Source organism: Oncorhynchus keta, chromosome 22 (assembly GCF_023373465.1).
Source record: "Oncorhynchus keta strain PuntledgeMale-10-30-2019 chromosome 22, Oket_V2, whole genome shotgun sequence".
NCBI lineage: Eukaryota > Metazoa > Chordata > Actinopteri > Salmoniformes > Salmonidae > Oncorhynchus > Oncorhynchus keta.
The window spans coordinates 57,079,713-57,104,921 of record NC_068442.1 but is presented as its reverse complement, the minus strand read 5'-3'; the positions used below and the strand labels follow the sequence as shown (position 1 = coordinate 57,104,921).

General features: G+C 48.5%; 1 protein-coding gene and 1 long non-coding RNA gene across 7 annotated transcripts in view; both read left to right on the top strand.

Moving 5' to 3' along the window:
• Positions 1–25,209, top strand: part of slc9a7 (solute carrier family 9 member 7) — a 176,962-nt gene that overhangs the window by 61,560 nt on the left and 90,193 nt on the right. Inside the window, exons 1-6 of one of the 6 annotated variants that reach the window (XM_052475744.1) lie at positions 273–474; positions 10,550–10,752; positions 12,616–12,693; positions 18,233–18,309; positions 18,385–18,497; positions 18,678–18,783. In XM_052475744.1, coding sequence (XP_052331704.1) covers positions 288–474; positions 10,550–10,752; positions 12,616–12,693; positions 18,233–18,309; positions 18,385–18,497; positions 18,678–18,783 — 764 coding nt within the window. In that variant the 5' untranslated portion in view covers positions 273–287. Of the gene's footprint in view, positions 1–272; positions 475–10,549; positions 10,753–12,615; positions 12,694–18,232; positions 18,310–18,384; positions 18,498–18,677; positions 18,784–25,209 lie in introns of those variants that run through there. The other 5 variants (XM_052475743.1, XM_052475746.1, XM_052475747.1 and 2 more) reach the window with 5 other exon arrangements.
• On the top strand, positions 20,257–21,774 carry LOC127910779 (uncharacterized). The gene is made up of 3 exons (XR_008076187.1): positions 20,257–20,354; positions 20,762–21,057; positions 21,165–21,774. It is a non-coding gene; the product is annotated as an uncharacterized LOC127910779 (long non-coding RNA).

Genomic DNA, 25,209 nt, shown 5'->3' with positions numbered 1-25,209 from the left:
CAGGGTAATTTTTTCCTTTTCTTGTTAATTAATGTGGGTATTCCGTGAATGGCCTCACACTCCAGTACAGTAGGGGCGGTGTATGCACATTCAATTGGATGCGAGCCGTCAACACAATCATAATCAAGAAGAAGAAGTCTGACAGGTCTCATAGGCTTGGCTCATCAAACTGTACCATGGATGCTGCTGTTGCCAAAAACCAAAGCTATGCAGATTCTTCTTTCCTTTGGAAAAGCAATTTATGTTATTTCCCATTTTAATTCTGCTGATAAACCAGGCTTCTAAAAATGAACGCCGAGGACGGCGTTATGGAGGAACTGGCATCTGAGAAGGAGGCGGAAGAAAGTCATCGACAGGACAGTGTGAATTTATTGACATTCATTTTACTGCTGACATTAACAATTCTTACCATTTGGCTTTTCAAACACAGAAGAGTTCGTTTTCTCCATGAGACCGGGTTGGCAATGATATACGGTAAGAATCGACACATTAATCTGTCAGACGTTTGCAACGCATGTAACTTTGCCAACCCAACCCCCTAATCCCCGTATGAATGATGCCAACTCACGTCGGTGATTATTAGTGCGGCTCTATGTCACTGCTACATTGAACCATGACGAGTTAGTTACAATTGATCAATATTGTAGATACATTGTAGACAGTTAAAATGTTACGTACATGATGCGCCATTCAGCGCTCATTCCCAGTCCTAATTGGTTCAGATGGGAGTGACAGTCTCTGGAATGTGCTACACAGTATTTAGATTGGGCATCAGAGTCCTGCATAGATACCCACAGAACCATGTTCCTTTGCCACCAACAAATAACAATATATTATAGCTTTGACTTGATTGGTATAGCCTGAATCACATTGCACTATTGGCTAGTAGACCTAATCATGATTTTTACTTTACATATTAGCAGATAAATTGTATAACGTCATGGCCTGGGTTTACAACCACTGTGTTGACTCATTCATTACCCATAGCAGCTTGTAGTAACTGCTCCATATCATGGATGGAATCTCTTTCTCTCTTTCTCTCTTTCTCTCTCTTTCTCTCTCTTTCTCTCTCTCTCTCTCTTTCTCTCTCTTTCTCTTTCTCTTTCTCTTTCTCTTTCTTTCTCTTTCTCTTTCTCTTTCTCTTTCTCTTTCTCTCTCTCTTTCTCTCTCTCTCTCTCTTTCTCTCTCTCTTTCTCTCTCTCTTTCTCTTTCTCTTTCTCTCTCTCTTTCTCTCTCTCCTCTCTCGCTATCAATCTCTACATCTGCATATCTGCAATGGGATGCAGTCAGTGTGGCGCAACTACAATACAAATGTCGCCTGATGTTTGTGAAATGTGCTTCTCACTCTGCTGAGTCGAAACATGTCAATGTAATGTGATTCAAGAGCCTATATCCCCCTTAGAGAATAAGAGCACCTCCTCCCAGCTGCCCACTGCACTGAGGAAACACTGTCTCCACCGATAAATCTATGATAGTCGATCATTTCAGTAAGAATTTTTCTTCGGCTGGCCATGCTTTCCACATGGCTACCCCCTGTCAACTGCCCGGCACCCTCCACAGCAACCCGCCAAAGCCCCCACCATTTCTCCTTCACCCAAATCCAGATAGCTGATGTTCTGAAAGAGCTGCAAAATCTGGACCCCTACAAATCAGCCGGGCTCGTCAATCTGGACCCTCTCTTTCTAAAAGTATCTGCCAAAATTGTTGCAACCCCTATTACTAGCCTGTTAAACCTCTCTTTCGTATCGTCTGAGATTCCCAAAGATTGGAAAGCTGCCGCGGTCATCCCCCTTCAAAGGGGGGGACACTCTAGACCCAAACTGCTACAGACCTATCTATCTATCCATCCTACCCTGTTTTCCTAAGGTCTTTGAAACCAAGTTAACAAACAGATTACTGACCATTTCGAATCCCACCAGACATTCTCCGCTATGCAATCTGGTTTCAGGGCTGGTCATTGGTGCACCTCAGCCATGCTCAAGGTCCTAAACGACATCATAACCGCCATCGGTAAGAGACATTACAGTGCAACTGTATTCATCGACCTGGCCAAGGCTTTCGACTCTGTCAATCACTGCATTCTTATCGGCAGACTCAACAGCCTTGGTTTCTCAAATGACTGCCTCGCCTGGTTCACCAACTACTTCTCAGATATTCAATGTGTCAAATCGGAGGGTCTGTTGTCCGGACCTCTGGCAGTCTATATGGGGTGCCACAGGGTTCAACCCTCGGGCCGACTCGCTTTTCTGTATTCATCAATGATGTTGCTCTTGCTGCTGGTGATTCTCTGATCCACCTCTACGCAGACGACACCATTCTGTATACTTCTGGCCCCTCCTTGGACACTGTGTTAACTAACCTCCAGACGAGCTTCAATGCCATACAACTCTCCCTTCCGTGGCCTCCAACTGCTCTTAAATACAAGTAAAACTAAATGCATGCTCTTCAACCGATCGCTACCTGCACCTGCCCACCTGTCCAATATCACTACTCTGGACGGCTCTGACTTAGAATACGTGGACAACTACAAATACTTAGGTGTCTGGTTAGACTGTAAACTCTCCTTCCAGACCCATATCAAACATCTCCAATCCAAAGTTAAATCTAGAATCGGCTTCCTTTATCGCAACAAAGCATAATATATAATATATAATATAATATATGCCATTTAGCTGAAGCATCCTTCACTCATGCTGCCAAACATACCCTCGTAAAACTGACCATCCTACCGATCCTCGACTTCGGTGATGTCATCTATAAAATAGCTTCAAACACTCTACTCAACAAACTGGATGCAAACTGGATGCAGTCTATCACAGTGTCATCCGTTTTGTCACCAAAGCCCCATACACTACCCACCATTGCGACCTGTACGCTCTCGTTGGTTGGCCCTCGCTTCATACTCGTCGCCAAACCCACTGGCTACAGGTTATCTACAAGTCTCTGCTAGGTAAAGCCCCGCCTTATCTCAGCTGACTGGTGACCATAGCAGCACCCACTCGTAGCATGCGCTCCAGCAGGTATATCTAACTGGTCACCCCCAAAGCCAATTCCTCCTTTGGCCAACTTTCCTTACAGTTCTTTGCTGCCCATGACTGGAACGAATTGCAAAAATCTCTGAAGCTGGAGACTCACATCTCCCTCACTAGCTTTAAGCACCAGCTGTCAGAGCAGCTTACAGATCACTGCACCTGTACATAGCCCATCTGTAAACAGCCCATCTATCTACCTACCTCATCCCCATACTGGTATTTATTTATTTATTTTGCTCCTTTGCACCCCAGTATCTCTACCTGCACATTCATCTTCTGCCGATCTACCATTCCAGTGTTTAATTGCTATATTGTAATTACTTCGCCACCATGGCCTATTTATTTCCTTAACTTACCTCATTTGCACTGACTGTATATAGACTTTTTTTTTTGTTCTACTGTATTACTGACTGTGATTTGTTTATTCCATGTGTAACTCTGTATGTGTCGAATTGCTACACTTTATCTTGGCCAGGTCGCAGTTGCAAATGAGAACTTGTTCTCAACTAGCCTACCTGGTTAAATAAAGGTGTTCTCAACTAGCCTACCTGGTTAAATAAAGGTGTTCTCAACTGGCCTACCTGGTTAAATAAAGGTGTTCTCAACTAGCCTACCTGGTTAAATAAAGGTGTTCTCAACTGGCCTACCTGGTTAAATAAAGGTGTTCTCAACTGGCCTACCTGGTTAAATAAAGGTGTTCTCAACTAGCCTACCTGGTTAAATAAAGGTGTTCTCAACTAGCCTACCTGGTTAAATAAAGGTGTTCTCAACTAGCCTACCTGGTTAAATAAAGGTGTTCTCAACTAGCCTACCTGGTTAAATAAAGGTAAAATAAAAAAGAGGATTTAAATTTCCCAAAGCCCTGTTGCAGCTGTTTTACGAGCTTCTGACCTGCAGTTTTGTGTTTTTTTTTTTGCGCATTTTTTGTAATTATAATTTTTTTATGACGGTTCCACCATCATTTCCTGAAAATAGTATCTGGAAATCAGAACAGCTGATCACTGAAGTTGATTATGAGGATTTCTACTTCAACCAGGCCCAAATCCCCAACACTGAAATATCGAAGAGGCGGTGTTATAGAGGTTGGTGTGCGGGATACCTGACGAGACTACGTCGGATAAACTCTCTTCCCTCCGTTCTTTTGGCGAACATGCAGTCACTTGAGAATGGCTGCCGTTTTACAAGCTCTTAACCAATTGTGCTATTTTGTGTGTAGAGTACCTCGTGATAGGCTGTAGACCACACTATCTACTAAGAGATGTTATAAAAAAACATTTTTATAACGTAAGTCAAACGGAAGGAGTTTGCATTTTGGCGCAGTGCTGAGGGGGATATTTTTCATAGCTGTCATACTAAAGCAGGAAGTACCAGTGACTCGCTCAATACGGAAGTAGTCAGATGATGTGAATGCTACGCTACAGGGCTGTTTTTCTAGCACAGACTGGAATATGTCAATGGCATTGAGGAGTATAACCCTCAGTCACCCCCGGACAGGAACAGTCACTGGCTTCATCAATAATAATCTTAATCCTGTATTGACTCTTTGCTTATTTGAAGGTTCGTCTGAGGGCATAGCAGGATTTCTTTTAAGCGTCCAGATTAGTGTCCCGCTCCTTGAAAGCAGCAGCTGTAGCCTTTAGCTCGGTGCGGATGTTGCCTGTAATCCATGGCTTCTGGTTGGAATATGTACATCAATGCACTTATTGATGAAGCCGATGACTGTGGTGGAATACTCAATACCATTGTCAGGATCGAGGCAAAGTGGAACAGAGCAAAGTACAGAGAGATCCTTGATGAAAACCTGCCCCACAACACTCAGGACAAGATTCACCTTCCAACAGGACAACGACCCTAAGCACACAGCCAAGACAATGCAGGAGTGGCTTCGGGACAAGTCTCTGAATGTCTTTGTGGCCCAGCCAGAGACCAGACTTGAACCCGATTTGAACATCTCTGGAGAGACCTGAAAATAGCTGTGCAGCGACGCTTTCCATTCAAAATGACAGAGCTTGAGAGGATCTGCAGAGAAGAATGGGAGAAACTCCCCAAATACAGATGTGCCAAGCTTGTAGCGTCATACCCAACAAGACTGGAGGCTGTGATCGCTGCCAAAGGATCTTCAACAAAGTACTGACTAAAGGGTCTGAATACTTATGTCAATGTGATATATGTTTTTATAAATGTGCAAAAATGTCTAAACCAGTTTTTCTTTGTCATTATGGGGTATTGTGTGTAGATTAATGAGGGAATTTAAAAATCAATTTACAATAAGTAACAAAATGTTGAAAAAGTAAAGTGGACTGAATAGTGTGTAGGATGAACCATGACTCGAATACAGTATATACATTATACAGTGGGTTAAACAGTATGTAAACATTATTAAAGTGACCAGTGTTCAATGTCTGTGTACATAGGGCAACAGTTTCTAAAGTGCAGGGTAGAGAACCGGGTGGTAGCCGGCTAGTTCAGGGCAGAGGCAGGCTAATAGTGGCTGTTTAACAGTCTGATGGCCTTGGGATAGAAGCTGTTTTTCAGTCTCTCGGTCCCAGCTTTGATGCACTTGTACTGACCTCGCCTTATGGATGGTAGCGGGGTGAACACGCCGTGGCTCAGGTGGTTGGGGTCCTTGATCTTCCTGGCCTTTCTGTGACATAAGATGCTGTAGATGTCTTGATGGGCAGGCAGTGTAATTTTTATTTTTTCCACAGGACGGTAGAGCCCCAGGGACAGTGACAATCCACAGGATGGTAGAGCCCCAGGGACAGTGACAATCCACAGGATGGACGGTAGAGCCCCAGGGACAGTGACAATCCACAGGATGGTAGAGCCCCAGGGCCAGGCCATAGCATCCTAAGAGTTACACCCTCTGTCTTACTGTGTTCAATACAAGGCACCCAAACCTCATGAAAGTCACCTGTTATACCCTTCATTTGAATGTTAAAATTCCATCTAATCTCTCATTGCTAAGCCTACGTTTACATTTACATTTACATTTAAGTCATTTAGCAGACGCTCTTATCCAGAGCGACTTACAAAATTGGTGCATACACCTTATGGCATCCAGTGGAACAGCCACTTACATCTAAATCTTTTTTTATTTTGGGGGAGAAGGATTACTTACCCTATCCTAGGTATTCCTTGAAGAGGTGGGGTTTCTGGTGTCTCCGGAAGGTGGTGATTGACTCCGCTGTCCTGGCGTCGTGAGGGAGTTTGTTCCACCATTGGGGGCCAGAGCAGCGAACAGTTTTGACTGGGCTGAGCGGGAACTGTACTTCCTCAGTGGTAGGGAGGCGAGCAGGCCAGAGGTGGATGAACGCAGTGCCCTTGTTTGGGTGTAGGGCCTGATCAGAGCCTGGAGGTACTGAGGTGCCGTTCCCCTCACAGCTCCGTAGGCGAGCACCATGGTCTTGTAGCGGATGCGAGCTTCAACTGGAAGCCAGTGGAGAGAGCGGAGGAGCGGGGTGACGTGCGAGAACTTGGGAAGGTTGAACACCAGACGGGCTGCGGCGTTCTGGATGAGTTGTAGGGGTTTAATGGCACAGGCAGGGAGCCCAGCCAACAGCGAGTTGCAGTAATCAAGACGGGAGATGACAAGTGCCTGGATTAGGACCTGCGCCGCTTCCTGTGTGAGGCAGGGTCGTACTCTGCGGATGTTGTAGAGCATGAACCTACAGGAACGGGACACCGCCTTGATGTTAGTTGAGAACGTCAGGGTGTTGTCCAGGATCACGCCAAGGTTCTTAGCGCTCTGGGAGGAGGACACAATGGAGTTGTCAACCGTGATGGCGAGATCATGGAACGGGCAGTCCTTCCCCGGGAGGAAGAGGAGCTCCGTCTTGCTGAGGTTCAGCTTGAGGTGGTGATCCGTCATCCACACTGATATGTCTGCCAGACATGCAGAGATGCGATTCGCCACCTGGTCATCAGAAGGGGGAAAGGAGAAGATTAATTGTGTGTCGTCTGCATAGCAATGATAGGAGAGACCATGTGAGGTTATGACAGAGCCAAGTGACTTGGTGTATAGCGAGAATAAGAGAGGGCCTAGAACAGAGCCCTGGGGGACACCAGTGGTGAGAGCGCGTGGTGAGGAGACAGATTCTCGCCACGCCACCTGGTAGGAGCGACCTGTCAGGTAGGACGCAATCCAAGCGTGGGCCGCGCCGGAGATGCCCAACTCGGAGAGGGTGGAGAGGAGGATCTGATGGTTCACAGTATCGAAGGCAGCCGATAGGTCTAGAAGGATGAGAGCAGAGAGAGAGAGTTAGCTTTAGCAGTGCGGAGCGCTTCCGTGATAGAGAAGAGCAGTCTCAGTTGAATGACTAGTCTTGAAACCTGACTGATTTGGATCAAGAAGGTCATTCTGAGAGCGATAGCGGTAGAGCTGGCCAAGGACGGCACGCTCAAGAGTTTTGGAGAGAAAAGAGAGAAGGGATACTGGTCTGTAGTTGTTGACATCGGAGGGATCGAGTGTAGGTTTTTTCAGAAGGGGTGCAACTCTCGCTCTCTTGAAGACGGGAGGGACGTAGCCAGCGGTCAGGGATGAGTTGATGAGCGAGGTGAGGTAAGGGAGAAGGTCTCCGGAAATGGTCTGGAGAAGAGAGGAGGGGATAGGGTCAAGCGGGCAGGTTGTTGGGCGGCCGGCCGTCACAAGACGCGAGATTTCATCTGGAGAGAGAGGGGAGAAAGAGGTCAGAGCATAGGGTGGGGCAGTGTGAGCAGAACCAGCGGTGTCGTTTGACTTAGCAAACGAGGATCGGATGTCGTCGACCTTCTTTTTCAAAATGGTTGACGAAGTCATCTGCAGAGAGGGAAGAGGGGGGAGGATTCAGGAGGGAGGAGAATAATAATAATAATATATGCCATTTAGCTGACGCTTTTATCCAAAGCGACTTACAGTCATGTGTGCATACATTCTACGTATGGGTGGTCCCGGGAATCGAACCCACTACCCTGGCGTTACAAGCGCCATGCTCTACCAACTGAGCCACAGAAGGACCACAGAAGGTGGTCCAGAAGGTGGCAAAGAGCTTCCTAGGGTTAGAGGCAGATGCTTGGAATTTAGAATGGTAGAAAGTGGCTTTAGCAGCAGAGACAGAGGAGGAAAATGTAGAGAGGAGGGAGTGAAAGGATGCCAGGTCCGCAGGGAGGCGAGTTTTCCTCCATTTCCGCTCGGCTGCCCGGAGCCCTGTTCTGTGAGCTCGCAATGAGTCGTCGAGCCACGGAGCGGGAGGGGAGGACCGAGCCGGCCTGGAGGATAGGGGACATAGAGAGTCAAAGGATGCAGTAAGGGAGGAGAGGAGGGTTGAGGAGGCAGAATCAGGAGATTGGAGAAAGTTTGAGCAGAGGGAAGAGATGATAGGATGGAAGAGGAGAGAGTAGCGGGGAGAGAGAGCGAAGGTTGGGGCAGTGTGGGAAGTGTTGGATGAGAGCGAGAGGGAAAAGGATACAAGGTAGTGGTCGGAGACTTGGAGGGGAGTTGCAATGAGGTTAGTGGAAGAACAGCATCTAGTAAAGATGAGGTCAAGCGTATTGCCTGCCTTGTGAGTAGGGGGGAAGGTGAGAGGGTGAGGTCAAAAGAGGAGAGGAGTGGAAAGAAGGAGGCAGAGAGGAATGAGTCAAAGGTAGACGTGGGGAGGTTAAAGTCGCCCAGAACTGTGAGAGGTGAGCCGTCCTCAGGAAAGGAGCTTATCAAGTCATCAAGCTCATTGATGAACTCTCCGAGGGAACCTGGAGGGCGATAAATGATAAGGATGTTAAGCTTGAAAGGGCTGGTAACTGTGACAGCATGGAATTTCACCTATTTGTAGGTGAATTGTAGTCTGTTCTGTGATAGCATCCTTATGTGGACATAGGAACAATATTGGTGCTTTATTTAGTCAGGAACTCATCACAACGGAGTTCCCGGGACATCCAATTTTCTACTGCTTGAGTGCCTGATAGGTGCTGGTGGTAATTTTAGCCAATATTCTATTTCAGTCGTTGTCAAGCACCATGTTGCAGGATAATAACACATGTTGTCAGTTAGAAACCATTTCACATGGCATATGCCTCTTCGGTGTCATGAGTAGGAGGTTGCCACAGCCTGCTGGCGTTGCCTAGAGGACCAGAATCTGTCCGTCGATCTCTCTGTGTAGTCTGTGTGTGAGCCTGGCCCTCTTTGAGATGCTCTGCACACCGTCCCGGCTGGTCTTAGCGGGAGGACAGACAGACGCAGCTGCCGTGTGTTGCTGAGACATGACTGACTCTATGCTAATGTCCTAATACTGACTTAAGCAGTAATAATAATGTAGCTAGTAATAATAAAAAATACAATTATAATAATAATAATAATGTAGCTAGTAATAATAATAATAATAATAATAATAATAATAATAATAATAATAATAATGTAGCTAGTAATAAAAATACAATGTAGCTAGTTAAAATAATAATAATAATAATAATGTAGCTAGTAATAATAATAATGAGGCTAGTAATAGTAATAATAATAATAATGTAGCTAATAATAATAATAATAATAATAATAATAATAATAATAATAATAATAATAATAATGTAGCTAGTAATAATAATAATGAGGCTAGTAATAATAATAATAATAATAATGTAGCTAGTAATAATAAATACAATGTAGCTAGTAATAATAAATACAATGTAGCTAGTAATAATAAATACAATAATAATGTAGCTAGTAATAATAATAATAATAATGTAGCTAGTAATAATAATAATGAGGCTAGTAATAGTAATAATAATAATGTAGCTAGTAATAATAAATACAATAATGTAGCTAGTAATAATAAATACAATAATAATGTAGCTAATAATAATAATAATAATGTAGCTAGTAGTAATAATAATGTAGCTAGTAATAATGTAGCTAGTAATAATAATAATAATAATAATGTAGCTAGTAGTAATAATAATAATAATAATGTAGCTAGTAATAATGTAGCTAGCAGTAATAATGTAGCTTGCAGTAATAATGTAGCTAGTAATAATAATAATGTAGCTAGCAATAATAATAATGTAGCTAGTAATAATAATGTGGATAAAATAATGTAGCTAATAATAGTAATAATGTAGTTGTAATAATATTAATAATAATAAGCTGAAATAAAATATCCCAGAAATGTTCCATATGCCCAAAATGCTTATTTCTCTCAAATTTTGTGCTCAAATTAGTTTCCCTCTCTGTTAGTGATCATTCCTCCTTTGCCAAGATAATCCATCCACCTGACAGGTGTGGCATATGAAGAAGCTGATTAAACAGCATGATCATTACACAGGTGCACCTTGTGTTGGGGACAATAAAAGGCGTCACACAACACAATGCCAAAGATGTTTTGAGGGATTTGTGCAATTGGCATGATGAGTGCAGGAATGTCCACCAAAACGGTTGCCAGAGAATTGAATGTCAATTTCACGACCATAAGCCGCCTCTAACGAGGTTTAAGAAATTTTGGCAGTGTGAAGATATTCTATCCTCAGTATCTCTCTCTCTCTCTCCTTCCCAGGACTGTTGGTAGGTGTGATCCTGCGTTATGGAATCCCAGCCACCAGCTACCACAAAAAAACTCCTCCCAGCTGTTCTCTTGAGGAGGGGCCAGTCGGTACGCTCCTACTGAATGTCAGTGGGAAGTTCTTTGAGTACACGCTGAAAGGAGAGATCAACTCCAGGGAGATACACAACGTGGAGCAGAATGACATGCTGCGTAAGGTAACAATCACACACACACTATGTTGGAACAGAATGGTATGCTGCACAATAATATAGTTATGATAACCCCTAAACTACTGACTAAACACACCTTAACTGTATAACCCCCCCCAACTACTGTCAAACTACTGACTAAACACACCTTAACTGTATAACCCCCCCCCCCAACTACTGACTAAACACACCTTAACTGTATAACCCCTAAACTACTGACTAAACACACCTTAACTGTATAACCCCTAAACTACTGACTAAACACACCTTAACTGTATAACCCCCCCCAACTACTGTCAAACTACTGACTAAACACACCTTAACTGTATAACCCCCTAACTACTGACTAAACACAACTGAACTGTATAACCCCCCCAACTACTGACTAAACACACCTTAACTGTATAACCCCCCCAACTACTGACTAAACACAACTGAACTGTATAACCCCTAAACTACTGACTAAACACAACTGAACTGTATAACCCCTAAACTACTGACTAAACACAACTGAACTGTATAACCCCCCCCAACTACTGACTAAACACAACTGAACTGTATAACCCCCCAACTACTGACTAAACACAACTGAACTGTATAACCCCCCAACTACTGTCAAACTACTGACTAAACACACCTTAACTGTATAACCCCCCCAACTACTGACTAAACACAACTGAACTGTATAACCCCCCAACTACTGACTAAACACAACTGAACTGTATAACCCCCCAACTACTGACTAAACACACCTTAACTGTATAACCCCTAAACTACTGACTAAACACAACTGAACTGTATAACCCCCCCCAACTACTGTCAAACTACTGACTAAACACACCTTAACTGTATAACCCCCCAACTACTGACTAAACACACCTTAACTGTATAACCCCTAAACTACTGACTAAACACAACTGAACTGTATAACCCCCCAACTACTGTCAAACTACTGACTAAACACACCTTAACTGTATAACCCCCCAACTACTGACTAAACACAACTGAACTGTATAACCCCCCCCAACTACTGACTAAACACAACTGAACTGTATAACCCCCCCAACTACTGACTAAACACAACTGAACTGTATAACCCCCCAACTACTGACTAAACACAACTGAACTGTATACCCCCCAACTACTGACTAAACACAACTGAACTGTATACCCCCCCAACTACTGACTAAACACAACTGAACTGTATACCCCCCAACTACTGACTAAACACAACTGAACTGTATAACCCCCCAACTACTGACTAAACACACCTTAACTGTATAACCCCCCCCCAACTACTGACTAAACACAACTGAACTGTATAACCCCTAAACTACTGACTAAACACAACTGAACTGTATAACCCCCCAACTACTGACTAAACACAACTGAACTGTTTAACCCCCTAACTACTGACTAAACACAACTGAACTGTATAACCCCCCCCAACTACTGACTAAACACAACTGAACTGTATAACCCCCCCCAACTACTGACTAAACACAACTGAACTGTATAACCCCCCCAACTACTGACTAAACACAACTGAACTGTTTAACCCCCCCCCAACTACTGACTAAACACAACTGAACTGTATAACCCCCCTAACTACTGACTAAACACAACTGAACTTGTGGAAAGGCATCCTGAAAACATTTCCCAGTATCCAGTCCTATTTTCATGTCAGTCTCTGCATCCTGAATCTGTGGTTGTGTACAGTCCTGGCTCGCTAAGTATTTGATCACAAGCAGCCCTTGTTGGCGGTGCTTTACAATGTAACCTCTTTGTCATCAGCCTGCATCTCAGCAGTGTATTAGCTGGCTAATAGCAACAGATCAATCTAAAAATGTTTTTCTCCTAAATGTACAGGTTACCTTTGACCCTGAAGTATTCTTCAATATACTGCTACCTCCAATCATTTTCCATGCTGGATATAGTCTCAAAAAGGTGAGTGACAGCTTTAACATTTTGTATTTTTTAAAACCTTTTTATTTAACTAGGCAAGTCAGTTAAGAACACATTCTTATTTTACAATGACTGCACACCCCGGCCAAACCCTCCCCTACCCCGGCCAAACCCTCCCCTACCCCGGCCAAACCCTCCCCTACCCCGGCCAAACCCTCCCCTAACCCGGACGACGCTGGGAAAATTGTGCGCCGCCCTATGGGACTCCCGATCACGGCCGGTTGTGATACAGCCCGTGATCGAACCAGAGCCTCAAGCACTGAGATGCAGTGCCTTAGACCGCTGCGTCACTCGGGACATGTTATTCTGGTGTAATTTCTGACTTCAGATTGGCCAGTCTCCTAGGTAGTAGCATGTAAGAACTGTCCAGGTTTCTCAACATCGCAACAGTGTTCAGTTGACTCAGGACATTGTTACGGATATTAAAGGGTTAACTACTGTAGCAAGGCGCTCAACATGATCTGGTCATCTACTGTGGTTCAGAATGGGCTGATCTGCTGCAACAACGAGATCTCTGATTGGACATACTGTAGACAGGGGAGCCCTCTCATTGGCCAGCCTTTTAGAGTATCGCCCTTCTGGGAGGAAGTCGAGACCACATGTCTTTGTCTGCATCCCAAATGGCACCCTATTCCCTAAATAGAGCTCTATGGCCCTGGTCAACACTACCCCTACTGGCCCTGGTCAACACTACCCCTACTGGCCCTGGTCAACACTACCCCTACTGGCCCTGGTCAACACTACCCCTACTGGCCCTGGTCAACACTACCCCTACTGGCCCTGGTCAACACTACCCCTACTGGCCCTGGTCAACACTACCCCTACTGGCCCTGGTCAACACTACCCCTACTGGCCCTGGTCAACAGTAGAGCACTACACATGTCAGACTGGTACTCTCTGATACTGGCCTGTGGGACTGCTGTGAAGGACACTCTCTGATACTGGCCTGTGGGACTGCTGTGAAGGACACTCTCTGATACTGGCCTGTGGGACTGCTGTGAAGGACACTCTCTGATACTGGCCTGTGGGACTGCTGTGAAGGACACTCTCTGATACTGGCCTGTGGGACTGCTGTGAAGGGCACTCTCTGATACTGGCCTGTGGGACTGCTGTGAAGGGCACATACTCTACCATTATACACAGTCATTGCTGTAGAACATTATTTAAAACCAACAATATAAACGCAACATGTAAAGTGTTGGTTTCATGTATCATGAGCTGAAATGTAAAGATTTGAATAATGTTCCATAAAGCTTATTTGTCTCAAATGAGTTTTTACCAAGATGGGACACACCTGTCAGGGTTCAAGATGGGCCACACCTGTCAGGGTTCAAGATGGGCCACACCTGTCAGGGTTCAAGATGGGACACACCTGTCAGGGTTCAAGATGGGACACACCTGTCAGGGTTCAAGATGGGACACACCTGTCAGGGTTCAAGATGGGACACACCTGTCAGGGTTCAAGATGGGACACACCTGTCAGGGTTCAAGATGGGACACACCTGTCAGGGTTCAAGATGGGACACACCTGTCAGGGTTCAAGATGGGACACACCTGTCAGGGTTCAAGATGGGACACACCTGTCAGGGTTCAAGATGGGACACACCTGTCAGGGTTCAAGATGGGCCACACCTGTCAGGGTTCAAGATGGGCCACACCTGTCAGGGTTCAAGATGGGCCACACCTGTCAGGGTTCAAGATGGGACACACCTGTCAGGGTTCAAGATGGGCCACACCTGTCAGGGTTCAAGATGGGACACACCTGTCAGGGTTCAGAGGGATATAGCATCAAGCATAGAGCAACCAGAGTGGTATAGTACCAAAGCAAGCTAGATCTACTCAGGCTTTTATAATGCTAGCCAGCTTCAGTTAGCTTCACATTCCAGGTCAGGTTTCATCCATATTGCTCATCCACCTGCTGCTAACTCTACTAGGCTTTTAACTGTGCGTGCATGTGGTATTTTATATTGTTGCCTTGTTGAGAAGGAACCTGCAAGTAAGCATTTCGTTAGACGATGTATCCCACACACACAGTGCCTTCGGTATGTATTTAGACCCCTTTTTCAGTATTCTAAAATATCATCAATCTACACACACAAAGCGAAAACAGGAAAACTAATGTGTTTAAGTATTTACATATTTTTCTATGAATCAAAATTGATCTCCGCTGCATCCTGTTTCCATTGATCATCTTGAGATGTTTCTACAACTTGATTGGAGTCCGGCAACCCTGCTCACCGAGGCCCTCTTGTGAGGGGAGATGACAGGCAACCCTCTCCCTGCTCACCAAGGCCCTCTAGTGAGGGGAGATGACAGGCAACCCTCTCCCTGCTCACCGAGGCCCTCTTGTGAGGGGAGATGACAGGCAACCCTCTCCCTGCTCACCGAGGCCCTCTTGTGAGGGGAGATGACAGGCAACCCTCTCCTGCTCACCGAGGCCCTCTTGTGAGGGGAGATGACAGGCAACCCTCTCCCTGCTCACCCAGGCCCTCTTGTGAGGGGAGATGACAGGCAACATTCTCCCTGCTCACCGAGGCCCTCTTGTGAGGGGAGATGACAGGCAACTCTCTCCCTGCTCACCGAGGCCCTCTTGTGAGGGGAGATGACAGGCAACATTCTCCCTGCTCACCGAGGCCCTCTTGTGAGGGGAGATGACAGGCAACCCTCTCCCTGCTCACCAAGGCCCTCTTGTGAGGGGAGATGACAGGCAACTCTCTCCCTGCTCACCAAGGCCCTCTTGTGAGGGGAGATGACAGGCAACCCTCTCCCTGCTCACCAAGGCCCTCTTGTGAGGGGAGATGACAGGCAACTCTCTCCCTGCTCACCAAGGCCCTCTTGTGAGGGGAGATGACAGGCAACATTCTCCCTGCTCACCGAGGCCCTCTTGTGAGGGGAGATGACAGGCAACCCTCTCCCTGCTCACCAAGGCCCTCTTGTGAGGGGAGATGACAGGCAACCCTCTCCCTGCTCACCAAGGCCCTCTTGTGAGGGGAGATGACAGGCAACCCTCTCCCTGCTCACCAAGGCCCTCTTGTGAGGGGAGATGACAGGCAACCCTCTCCCTGCTCACCAAGGCCCTCTTGTGAGGGGAGATGACAGGCAACCCTCTCCCTGCTCACCAAGGCCCTCTTGTGAGGGGAGATGACAGGCAACCCTCTCCCTGCTCACCAAGGCCCTCTTGTGAGGGGAGATGACAGGCAACCCTCTCCCTGCTCACCAAGGCCCTCTTGTGAGGGGAGATGACAGGCAACATTCTCCCTGCTCACCGAGGCCCTCTTGTGAGGGGAGATGACAGGCAACCCTCTCCCTGCTCACCGAGGCCCTCTTGTGAGGGGAGATGACAGGCAACCCTCTCCCTGCTCACCGAGGCCCTCTTGTGAGGGGAGATGACAGGCAACCCTCTCCCTGCTCACCGAGGCCCTCTTGTGAGGGGAGATGACAGGCAACCCTCTCCCTGCTCACCGAGGCCCTCTTGTGAGGGGAGATGACAGGCAACCCTCTCCCTGCTCACCGAGGCCCTCTTGTGAGGGGAGATGACAGGCAACATTCTCCCTGCTCACCGAGGCCCTCTTGTGAGGGGAGATGACAGGCAACCCTCTCCCTGCTCACCGAGGCCCTCTTGTGAGGGGAGATGACAGGCAACCCTCTCCCTGCTCACAGAGGCCCTCTTGTGAGGGGAGATGACAGGCAACCCTGCTCACCAAGGCCCTCTTATGAGGGGAGATGACAGGCAACCCTGCTCACCAAGGCCCTCTTGTGAGGGGAGATGACAGGCAACCCTGCTCACCAAGGCCCTCTTGTGAGGGGAGATGACAGGCAACCCTGCTCACCAAGGCCCTCTTGTGAGGGGAGATGACAGGCAACCCTCTCCCTGCTCACCGAGGCCCTCTTGTGAGGGGAGATGACGGGCAACCCTCTCCCTGCTCACCGAGGCCCTCTTGTGAGGGGAGATGACAGGCAACCCTCTCCCTGCTCACCGAGGCCCTCTTGTGAGGGGAGATGACAGGCAACCCTCTCCCTGCTCACCGAGGCCCTCTTGTGAGGGGAGATGACGGGCAACCCTCTCCCTGCTCACCAAGGCCCTCTTGTGAGGGGAGATGACAGGCAACCCTCTCCCTGCTCACCGAGGCCCTCTTGTGAGGGGAGATGACAGGCAACCCTCTCCCTGCTCACCAAGGCCCTCTTGTGAGGGAGATGACAGGCAACCCTCTCCCTGCTCACCAAGGCCCTCTTGTGAGGGGAGATGACAGGCAACCCTCTCCCCTGCTCACCAAGGCCCTCTTGTGAGGGGAGATGACAGGCAACCCTCTCCCTGCTCACTGAGGCCCTCTTGTGAGGGGAGATGACAGGCAACCCTCTCCCTGCTCACCAAGGCCCTCTTGTGAGGGGAGATGACAGGCAACCCTGCTCACCAAGGCCCTCTTGTGAGGGGAGATGACAGGCAACCCTGCTCACCAAGGCCCTCTTGTGAGGGGAGATGACAGGCAACCCTGCTCACCAAGGCCCTCTTGTGAGGGGAGATGACAGGCAACCCTGCTCACCGAGGCCCTCTTGTGAGGGGAGATGACAGGCAACCCTCTCCCTGCTCACCGAGGCCCTCTTGTGAGGGGAGATGACAGGCAACCCTCTCCCTGCTCACCGAGGCCCTCCTGTGAGGGGAGATGACAGGCAACCCTCTCCCTGCTCACCGAGGCCCTCCTGTGAGGGGAGATGACAGGCAACCCTCTCCCTGCTCACCGAGGCCCTCCTGTGAGGGGAGATGACAGGCAACCCTCTCCCTGCTCACCGAGGCCCTCTTGTGAGGGGAGATGACAGGCAACCCTCTCCCTGCTCACCGAGGCCCTCTTGTGAGGGGAGATGACAGGCAACCCTCTCCCTGCTCACCGAGGCCCTCTTGTGAGGGGAGATGACAGGCAACCCTCTCCCTGCTCACAGAGGCCCTCTTGTGAGGGGAGATGACAGGCAACCCTCTCCCTGCTCACAGAGGCCCTCTTGTGAGGGGAGATGACAGGCAACCCTGCTCACCAAGGCCCTCTTGTGAGGGGAGATGACAGGCAACCCTGCTCACCAAGGCCCTCTTGTGAGGGGAGATGACAGGCAACCCTGCTCACCAAGGCCCTCTTGTGAGGGGAGATGACAGGCAACCCTGCTCACCAAGGCCCTCTTGTGAGGGGAGATGACAGGCAACCCTGCTCACAGAGGCCCTCTTGTGAGGGGAGATGACAGGCAACCCTGCTCACCGAGGCCCTCTTGTGAGGGGAGATGACAGGCAACCCTCTCCCTGCTCACCGAGGCCCTCTTGTGAGGGGAGATGACAGGCAACCCTCTCCCTGCTCACCGAGGCCCTCTTGTGAGGGGAGATGACAGGCAACCCTCTCCCTGCTCACCGAGGTCCTCTTGTGAGAGGAGATGACAGGCAACCCTCTCCCTGCTCACCGAGGCCCTCTTGTGGGGCTGGCTGACATCTCTACATTCTATGATGTAGCCTAGCGATTATAATATCCCTCTTCTCTTTTTCCAGAGACACTTCTTCAGGAACCTGGGCTCCATCATAACCTATGCCTTCCTAGGAACAGCTATCTCATGCTTCGTCATTGGGTGAGTCAGCGTACTGTTGGGACTGATTTAGATCATGTCTGGTATGGAGCTCTTCTAGTCCTCTCCTCTCTTCAGAAACCTGATGTATGGAGTGGTGAAGCTGATGCAGTTCATAGGGCAGCTGACTAACAAGTTCTACTACACAGACTGTCTTTTCTTTGGAGCCATCGTCTCTGCCACTGACCCAGGTAGGCACTGGAGCTCCTCACCACCTCATCCCAGTGGAGGGCTCTCTCTACAGGCCTCCAGGAGCATACCTCTGCAGTCCGTCCTTAGCATATCTTCACTACAAGGATGGTCATGGTACATCCTAGCAAGCAACACGTTGCTCCTCAACTCTCTCTTGAGTGTGTGTGTGTGTATTTCAGTGACGGTGCTGGCCATCTTCAATGAGCTCCATGCAGACGTGGATCTTTATGCCCTGCTGTTTGGAGAGAGTGTCATTAATGACGCAGTGGCCATCGTCCTCTCCTCGTAAGTTACCGTGCTCCTCCTCTCTCCTCCCAGCACTCTCTCGCTCTGTCTGTCTCTCTCGCTCTGTCTGGCTCGCTCTCTCGCTCTGTCTCGCTCTGTCTGTCTGTCAGAGGGTTCCTCAGTTTCTGGGAAATGTTCCTGTTCCCTCCTCGTTTCTCCTCCTTTTCCCCGACGTTGTAGAGATTCCTCACTGAGGTGACAGTGTTACATCAGTAATGTTGTTGATGTGGAGCTGAGACAGAGCTAGCACTTTACTACCCCCTGCTGGAAGGCCTAGTGTGGTGCAGCTGCAATGACACAACAGGTGTTATGTGAAAGAGTGTATGATACAATTCAAAAGGTTTCATTGTCACACGTTGGATGGTGCAGTGAAATGTATTGTTTTACTGGGTCAGCCATAGTAGTATGATAGGTGTTGTTTACAGGGTCAGTCATAGTAGTATGATAGGTGTTGTTTTACAGGGTCAGTCATAGTAGTATGATAGATGTTGTTTTACTGGGTCAGCCATGGTAGTATGATAGGTGTTGTTTTACAGGGTCAGTAGTATGATAGGTGTTGTTTTACAGGGTCAGTCATAGTAGTATGATAGGTGTTGTTTTACAGGGTCAGTCATAGTAGTATGATAGGTGTTGTTTTACAGGGTCAGTATGATAGGTGTTGTTTTACAGGGTCAGTAGTATGATAGGTGTTGTTTTACAGGGTCAGTAGTATGATAGGTGTTGTTTTACAGGGTCAGCCATAGTAGTATGATAGGTGTTGTTTTACAGGGTCAGTCATAGTAGTATGATAGGTGTTGTTTTACAGGGTCAGTAGTATGGTAGGTGTTGTTTTACAGGGTCAGTAGTATGATAGGTGTTGTTTTACAGGGTCAGTCATAGTAGTATGATAGGTGTTGTTTTACAGGGTCAGTCATAGTAGTATGATAGGTGTTGTTTTACAGGGTCAGTCATAGTAGTATGATAGGTGTTGTTTTACAGGGTCAGTCATAGTAGTATGATAGGTGTTGTTTTACAGGGTCATAGTAGTATGATAGGTGTTGTTGTACAGGGTCATAGTAGTATGATAGGTGTTGTTTTACAGGGTCAGTCATAGTAGTATGATAGGTGTTGTTGTACAGGGTCAGTCATAGTAGTATGATAGGGGTTGTTATACAGGGTCAGTCATAGTAGTATGATAGGTGTTGTTTTACAGGGTCAGTCATAGTAGTATGATAGATGTTGTTTTACAGGGTCAGTCATAGTAGTATGATAGATGTTGTTTTACAGGGTCAGTCATAGTAGTATGATAGGTGTTGTTTTACAGGGTCAGTCAGTAGTGTGATAGGTGTTGTTTTACAGGGTCAGCCATAGTAGTATGATAGGTGTTGTTTTACAGGGTCAGTCATAGTAGTATGATAGGTGTTGTTTTACAGGGTCAGTCCCAGTAGTGTGATAGGTGTTGTTTTACAGGGTCAGTCCCAGTAGTGTGATAGGTGTTGTTTTACAGGGTCAGTAGTATGATAGGTGTTGTTTTACAGGGTCAGTAGTATGATAGGTGTTGTTTTACAGGGTCAGTCATAGTAGTATGATAGGTGTTGTTTTACAGGGTCAGTCATAGTAGTATGATAGGTGTTGTTTTACAGGGTCAGTCATAGTAGTATGATAGGTGTTGTTTTACAGGGTCAGTCATAGTAGTATGATAGGTGTTGTTTTACAGGGTCAGTCATAGTAGTATGATAGGTGTTGTTTTACAGGGTCAGTCCCAGTAGTGTGATAGGTGTTGTTTTACAGGGTCAGTCATAGCAGTATGATAGGTGTTGTTTTACAGGGTCAGTCATAGTAGTGTGATAGGTGTTGTTTTACAGGGTCAGTCATAGTACTATGATAGGTGTTGTTGGACAGGGTCAGTCATAGTAGTGTGATAGGTGTTGTTGGACAGGGTCAGTCATAGTACTATGATAGGTGTTGTTGGACAGGGTCAGTCATAGTAGTATGATAGGTGTTGTTTTACAGGGTCAGTCATAGTAGTGTGATAGGTGTTGTTTTACAGGGTCAGTCATAGTAGTATGATAGGTGTTGTTTTACAGGGTCAGTCATAGTAGTATGATAGGTGTTGTTTTACAGGGTCAGTCATAGTAGTATGATAGGTGTTGTTTTACAGGGTCAGTCATAGTAGTATGATAGGTGTTGTTTTACAGGGTCAGTCATAGTAGTATGATAGGTGTTGTTTTACAGGGTCAGTCATAGTAGTATGATAGGTGTTGTTTTACAGGGTCAGTCATAGTAGTATGATAGGTGTTGTTGGACAGGGTCAGTCATAGTAGTATGATAGGTGTTGTTTTACAGGGTCGTAGTAATATGATAGGTGTTGTTTTACAGGGTCAGTCATAGTAGTATGATAGGTGTTGTTTTACTGGGTCAGTCATAGTAGTATGATAGGTGTTGTTTTACAGGGTCAGTCATAGTAGTATGATAGGTGTTGTTTTACAGGGTCAGTCATAGTAGTATGATAGGTGTTGTTTTACAGGGTCAGTCATAGTAGTATGATAGGTGTTGTTTTACAGGGTCAGTCATAGTAGTACGATAGGTGTTGTTTTACAGGGTCAGTCATAGTAATATGATAGGTGTTGTTTTACAGGGTCAGTCATAGTAGTGTGATAGGTGTTGTTTTACAGGGTCAGTCATAGTAGTATGATAGGTGTTGTTTTACAGGGTCAGTCATAGTAGTATGATAGGTGTTGTTTTACAGGGTCAGTCATAGTAGTATGATAGGTGTTGTTTTACAGGGTCAGTCATAGTAGTATGATAGGTGTTGTTTTACAGGGTCAGTCCCAGTAGTGTGATAGGTGTTGTTTTACAGGGTCAGTCATAGTAGTATGATAGGTGTTGTTTTACAGGGTCAGTCCCAGTAGTGTGATTGGTGTTGTTTTACAGGGTCAGTCATGGTAGTATGATAGGTGTTGTTTTACAGGGTCAGTCATAGTAGTATGATAGGTGTTGTTTTACAGGGTCAGTCATGGTAGTATGATAGGTGCAGTGTAATGTATTGTTTTACTGGGTCAGCCATAGTATACTGAACAAAAATATGAATGCAACATGAAACAATAAAAATATTTTCCTGGTTGACAGTTCATATTGAGAAATCAGCCAATTGAAATAAATGATTTAGGACCTAATCTATGGATTTCACATGACTGGACAGGGGTGGGAGTTTTTCCCCAACAAAAGGGCTTTTACAGAAATACTCCTCAGACGATCCCGCAGGTGAAGGAGCCGGTTGTGGAGGTCCCGGGTTGTCGTGGTTACACGAGGCCTGAGGTGAAGGAGCCGGATGGGGAGCTCCTGGGTACTGGCGTGGTTACACGAGGCCTGAGGTGAAGGAGCCGGATGGAGAGGTCCTGGGTTGGTGTAGTTACACGAGGCCTGAGGTGAAGGAGCCGGATGGAGAGGTCCTGGGTTGGCGTGGTTACACGAGGCCTGAGGTGAAGGAGCCGGATGGGGAGGTCCTGGGTTGGTGTAGTTACACGAGGCCTGAGGTGAAGGAGCCGGATGGAGAGGTCCTGGGTTGGCGTGGTTACACGAGGCCTGAGGTGAAGGAGCCGGATGGAGAGGTCCTGGGTTGGCGTGGTTACACGAGGCCTGAGGTGAAGGAGCCGGATGGGGAGGTCCTGGGTTGGTGTAGTTACACGAGGCCTGAGGTGAAGGAGCCGGATGGGGAGGTCCTGGGTTGGTGTAGTTACACGAGGCCTGAGGTGAAGGAGCCGGATGGGGAGGTCCTGGGTTGGTGTAGTTACACGAGGCCTGAGGTGAAGGAGCCGGATGGGGAGGTCCTGGGTTGGCGTAGTTACACGAGGCCTGAGGTGAAGGAGCCGGATGGGGAGGTCCTGGGTTGGTGTAGTTACACGAGGCCTGAGGTGAAGGAGCCGGATGGAGAGGTCCTGGGTTGGTGTAGTTACACGAGGCCTGAGGTGAAGGAGCCGGATGGAGAGGTCCTGGGTTGGTGTAGTTACACGAGGCCTGAGGTGAAGGAGCCGGATGGGGAGGTCCTGGGTTGGTGTAGTTACACGAGGCCTGAGGTGAAGGAGCCGGATGGGGAGGTCCTGGGTTGGTGTAGTTACACGAGGCCTGAGGTGAAGGAGCCGAATGGGGAGGTCCTGGGTTGGTGTAGTTACACGAGGCCTGAGGTGAAGGAGCCGGATGGGGAGGTCCTGGGTTGGTGTAGTTACACGAGGCCTGAGGTGAAGGAGCCGGATGGGGAGGTCCTGGGTTGGCGTGGTTACACGAGGCCTGAGGTGAAGGAGCCGGATGGGGAGCTCCTGGGTTGGCGTGGTTACACGAGGCCTGAGGTGAAGGAGCCGGATCGGGAGGTCCTGGGTTGGTGTAGTTACACGAGGCCTGAGGTGAAGGAGCCGGATGGGGAGGTCCTGGGTTGGTGTAGTTACACGAGGCCTGAGGTGAAGGAGCCGGATGGAGAGCTCCTGGGTTGGTTTAGTTACACGAGGCCTGAGGTGAAGGAGCCGGATGGAGAGCTCCTGGGTTGGTGTAGTTACACGAGGCCTGAGGTGAAGGAGCCGGATGGGGAGCTCCTGGGTACTGGCGTGGTTACACGAGGCCTGAGGTGAAGGAGCCGGATGGAGAGGTCCTGGGTTGGTGTAGTTACACGAGGCCTGAGGTGAAGGAGCTGGATGGGGAGGTCCTGGGTTGGTGTAGTTACACGAGCCCTGAGGTGAAGGAGCCAGATGGGGAGCTCCTGGGTTGGTGTAGTTACACGAGGCCTGAGGTGAAGGAGCCGGATGGGGAGGTCCTGGGTACTGGCGTGGTTACACGAGGCCTGAGGTGAAGGAGCCGGATGGGGAGGTCCTGGGTTGGTGTAGTTACATGAGGCCTGAGGTGAAGGAGCCGGATGGAGAGGTCCTGGGTTGGTGTAGTTACACGAGGCCTGAGGTGAAGGAGCCGGATGGAGAGGTCCTGGGTTGGTGTAGTTACACGAGGCCTGAGGTGAATGAGCCAGATGGGGAGGTCCTGGGTTGGCGTGGTTACATGAGGCCTGAGGTGAAGGAGCCGGATGGAGAGCTCCTGGGTTGGTGTAGTTACACGAGGCCTGAGGTGAAGGAGCCAGATGGAGAGGTCCTGGGTACTGGCGTGGTTACACGAGGCCTGAGGTGAAGGAGCCGGATGGGGAGCTCCTGGGTTGGTGTAGTTACACGAGGCCTGAGGTGAAGGAGCCGGATGGAGAGGTCCTGGGTTGGTGTAGTTACACGAGGCCTGAGGTGAAGGAGCCGGATGGAGAGGTCCTGGGTTGGTGTAGTTACACGAGGCCTGAGGTGAAGGAGCCGGATGGGGAGGTCCTGGGTTGGTGTAGTTACACGAGGCCTGAGGTGAAGGAGCCGGATGGGGAGGTCCTGGGTTGGTGTAGTTACACGAGGCCTGAGGTGAAGGAGCCGGATGGGGAGCTCCTGGGTTGGTGTAGTTACACGAGGCCTGAGGTGAAGGAGCCGGATGGGGAGGTCCTGGGTTGGTGTAGTTACACGAGGCCTGAGGTGAAGGAGCCGGATGGAGAGCTCCTGGGTTGGCGTTGTTACACGAGGCCTGAGGTGAAGGAGCAGGATGGGGAGGTCCTGGGTTGGTGTAGTTACACGAGGCCTGAGGTGAAGGAGCCGGATGGGGAGCTCCTGGGTTGGTGTAGTTACACGAGGCCTGAGGTGAAGGAGCCGGATGGGGAGCTCCTGGGTTGGCGTGGTTACACGAGGCCTGAGGTGAAGGAGCCGGATGGGGAGGTCCTGGGTTGGTGTAGTTACACGAGGCCTGAGGTGAAGGAGCCGGATGGGGAGGTCCTGGGTTGGTGTAGTTACACGAGGCTTGAGGTGAAGGAGCCGGATGGAGAGCTCCTGGGTTGGTGTAGTTACACGAGGCCTGAGGTGAAGGAGCCGGATGGAGAGCTCCTGGGTTGGTGTAGTTACACGAGGCCTGAGGTGAAGGAGCCGGATGGGGAGCTCCTGGGTACTGGCGTGGTTACACGAGGCCTGAGGTGAAGGAGCCGGATGGAGAGGTCCTGGGTTGTGTGTAGTTACACGAGGCCTGAGGTGAAGGAGCTGGATGGGGAGGTCCTGGGTTGGTGTAGTTACACGAGGCCTGCGGTGGAGGAGCCGGATGGGGAGGTCCTGGGTTGGTGTAGTTACACGAGGCCTGAGGTGAAGGAGCGGGATGGGGAGCTCCTGGGTTGGTGTAGTTACACGAGGCCTGAGGTGAAGGAGCTGGATGGGGAGGTCCTGGGTTGGTGTAGTTACACGAGGCCTGAGGTGAAGGAGCAGGATGGAGAGCTCCTGGGTTGGCGTTGTTACACGAGGCCTGAGGTGAAGGAGCAGGATGGGGAGGTCCTGGGTTGGCGTGGTTACACGAGGCCTGCAGTTGAGGCCAGTTGGACGCGCTGCCAAATTTTCTTCAACG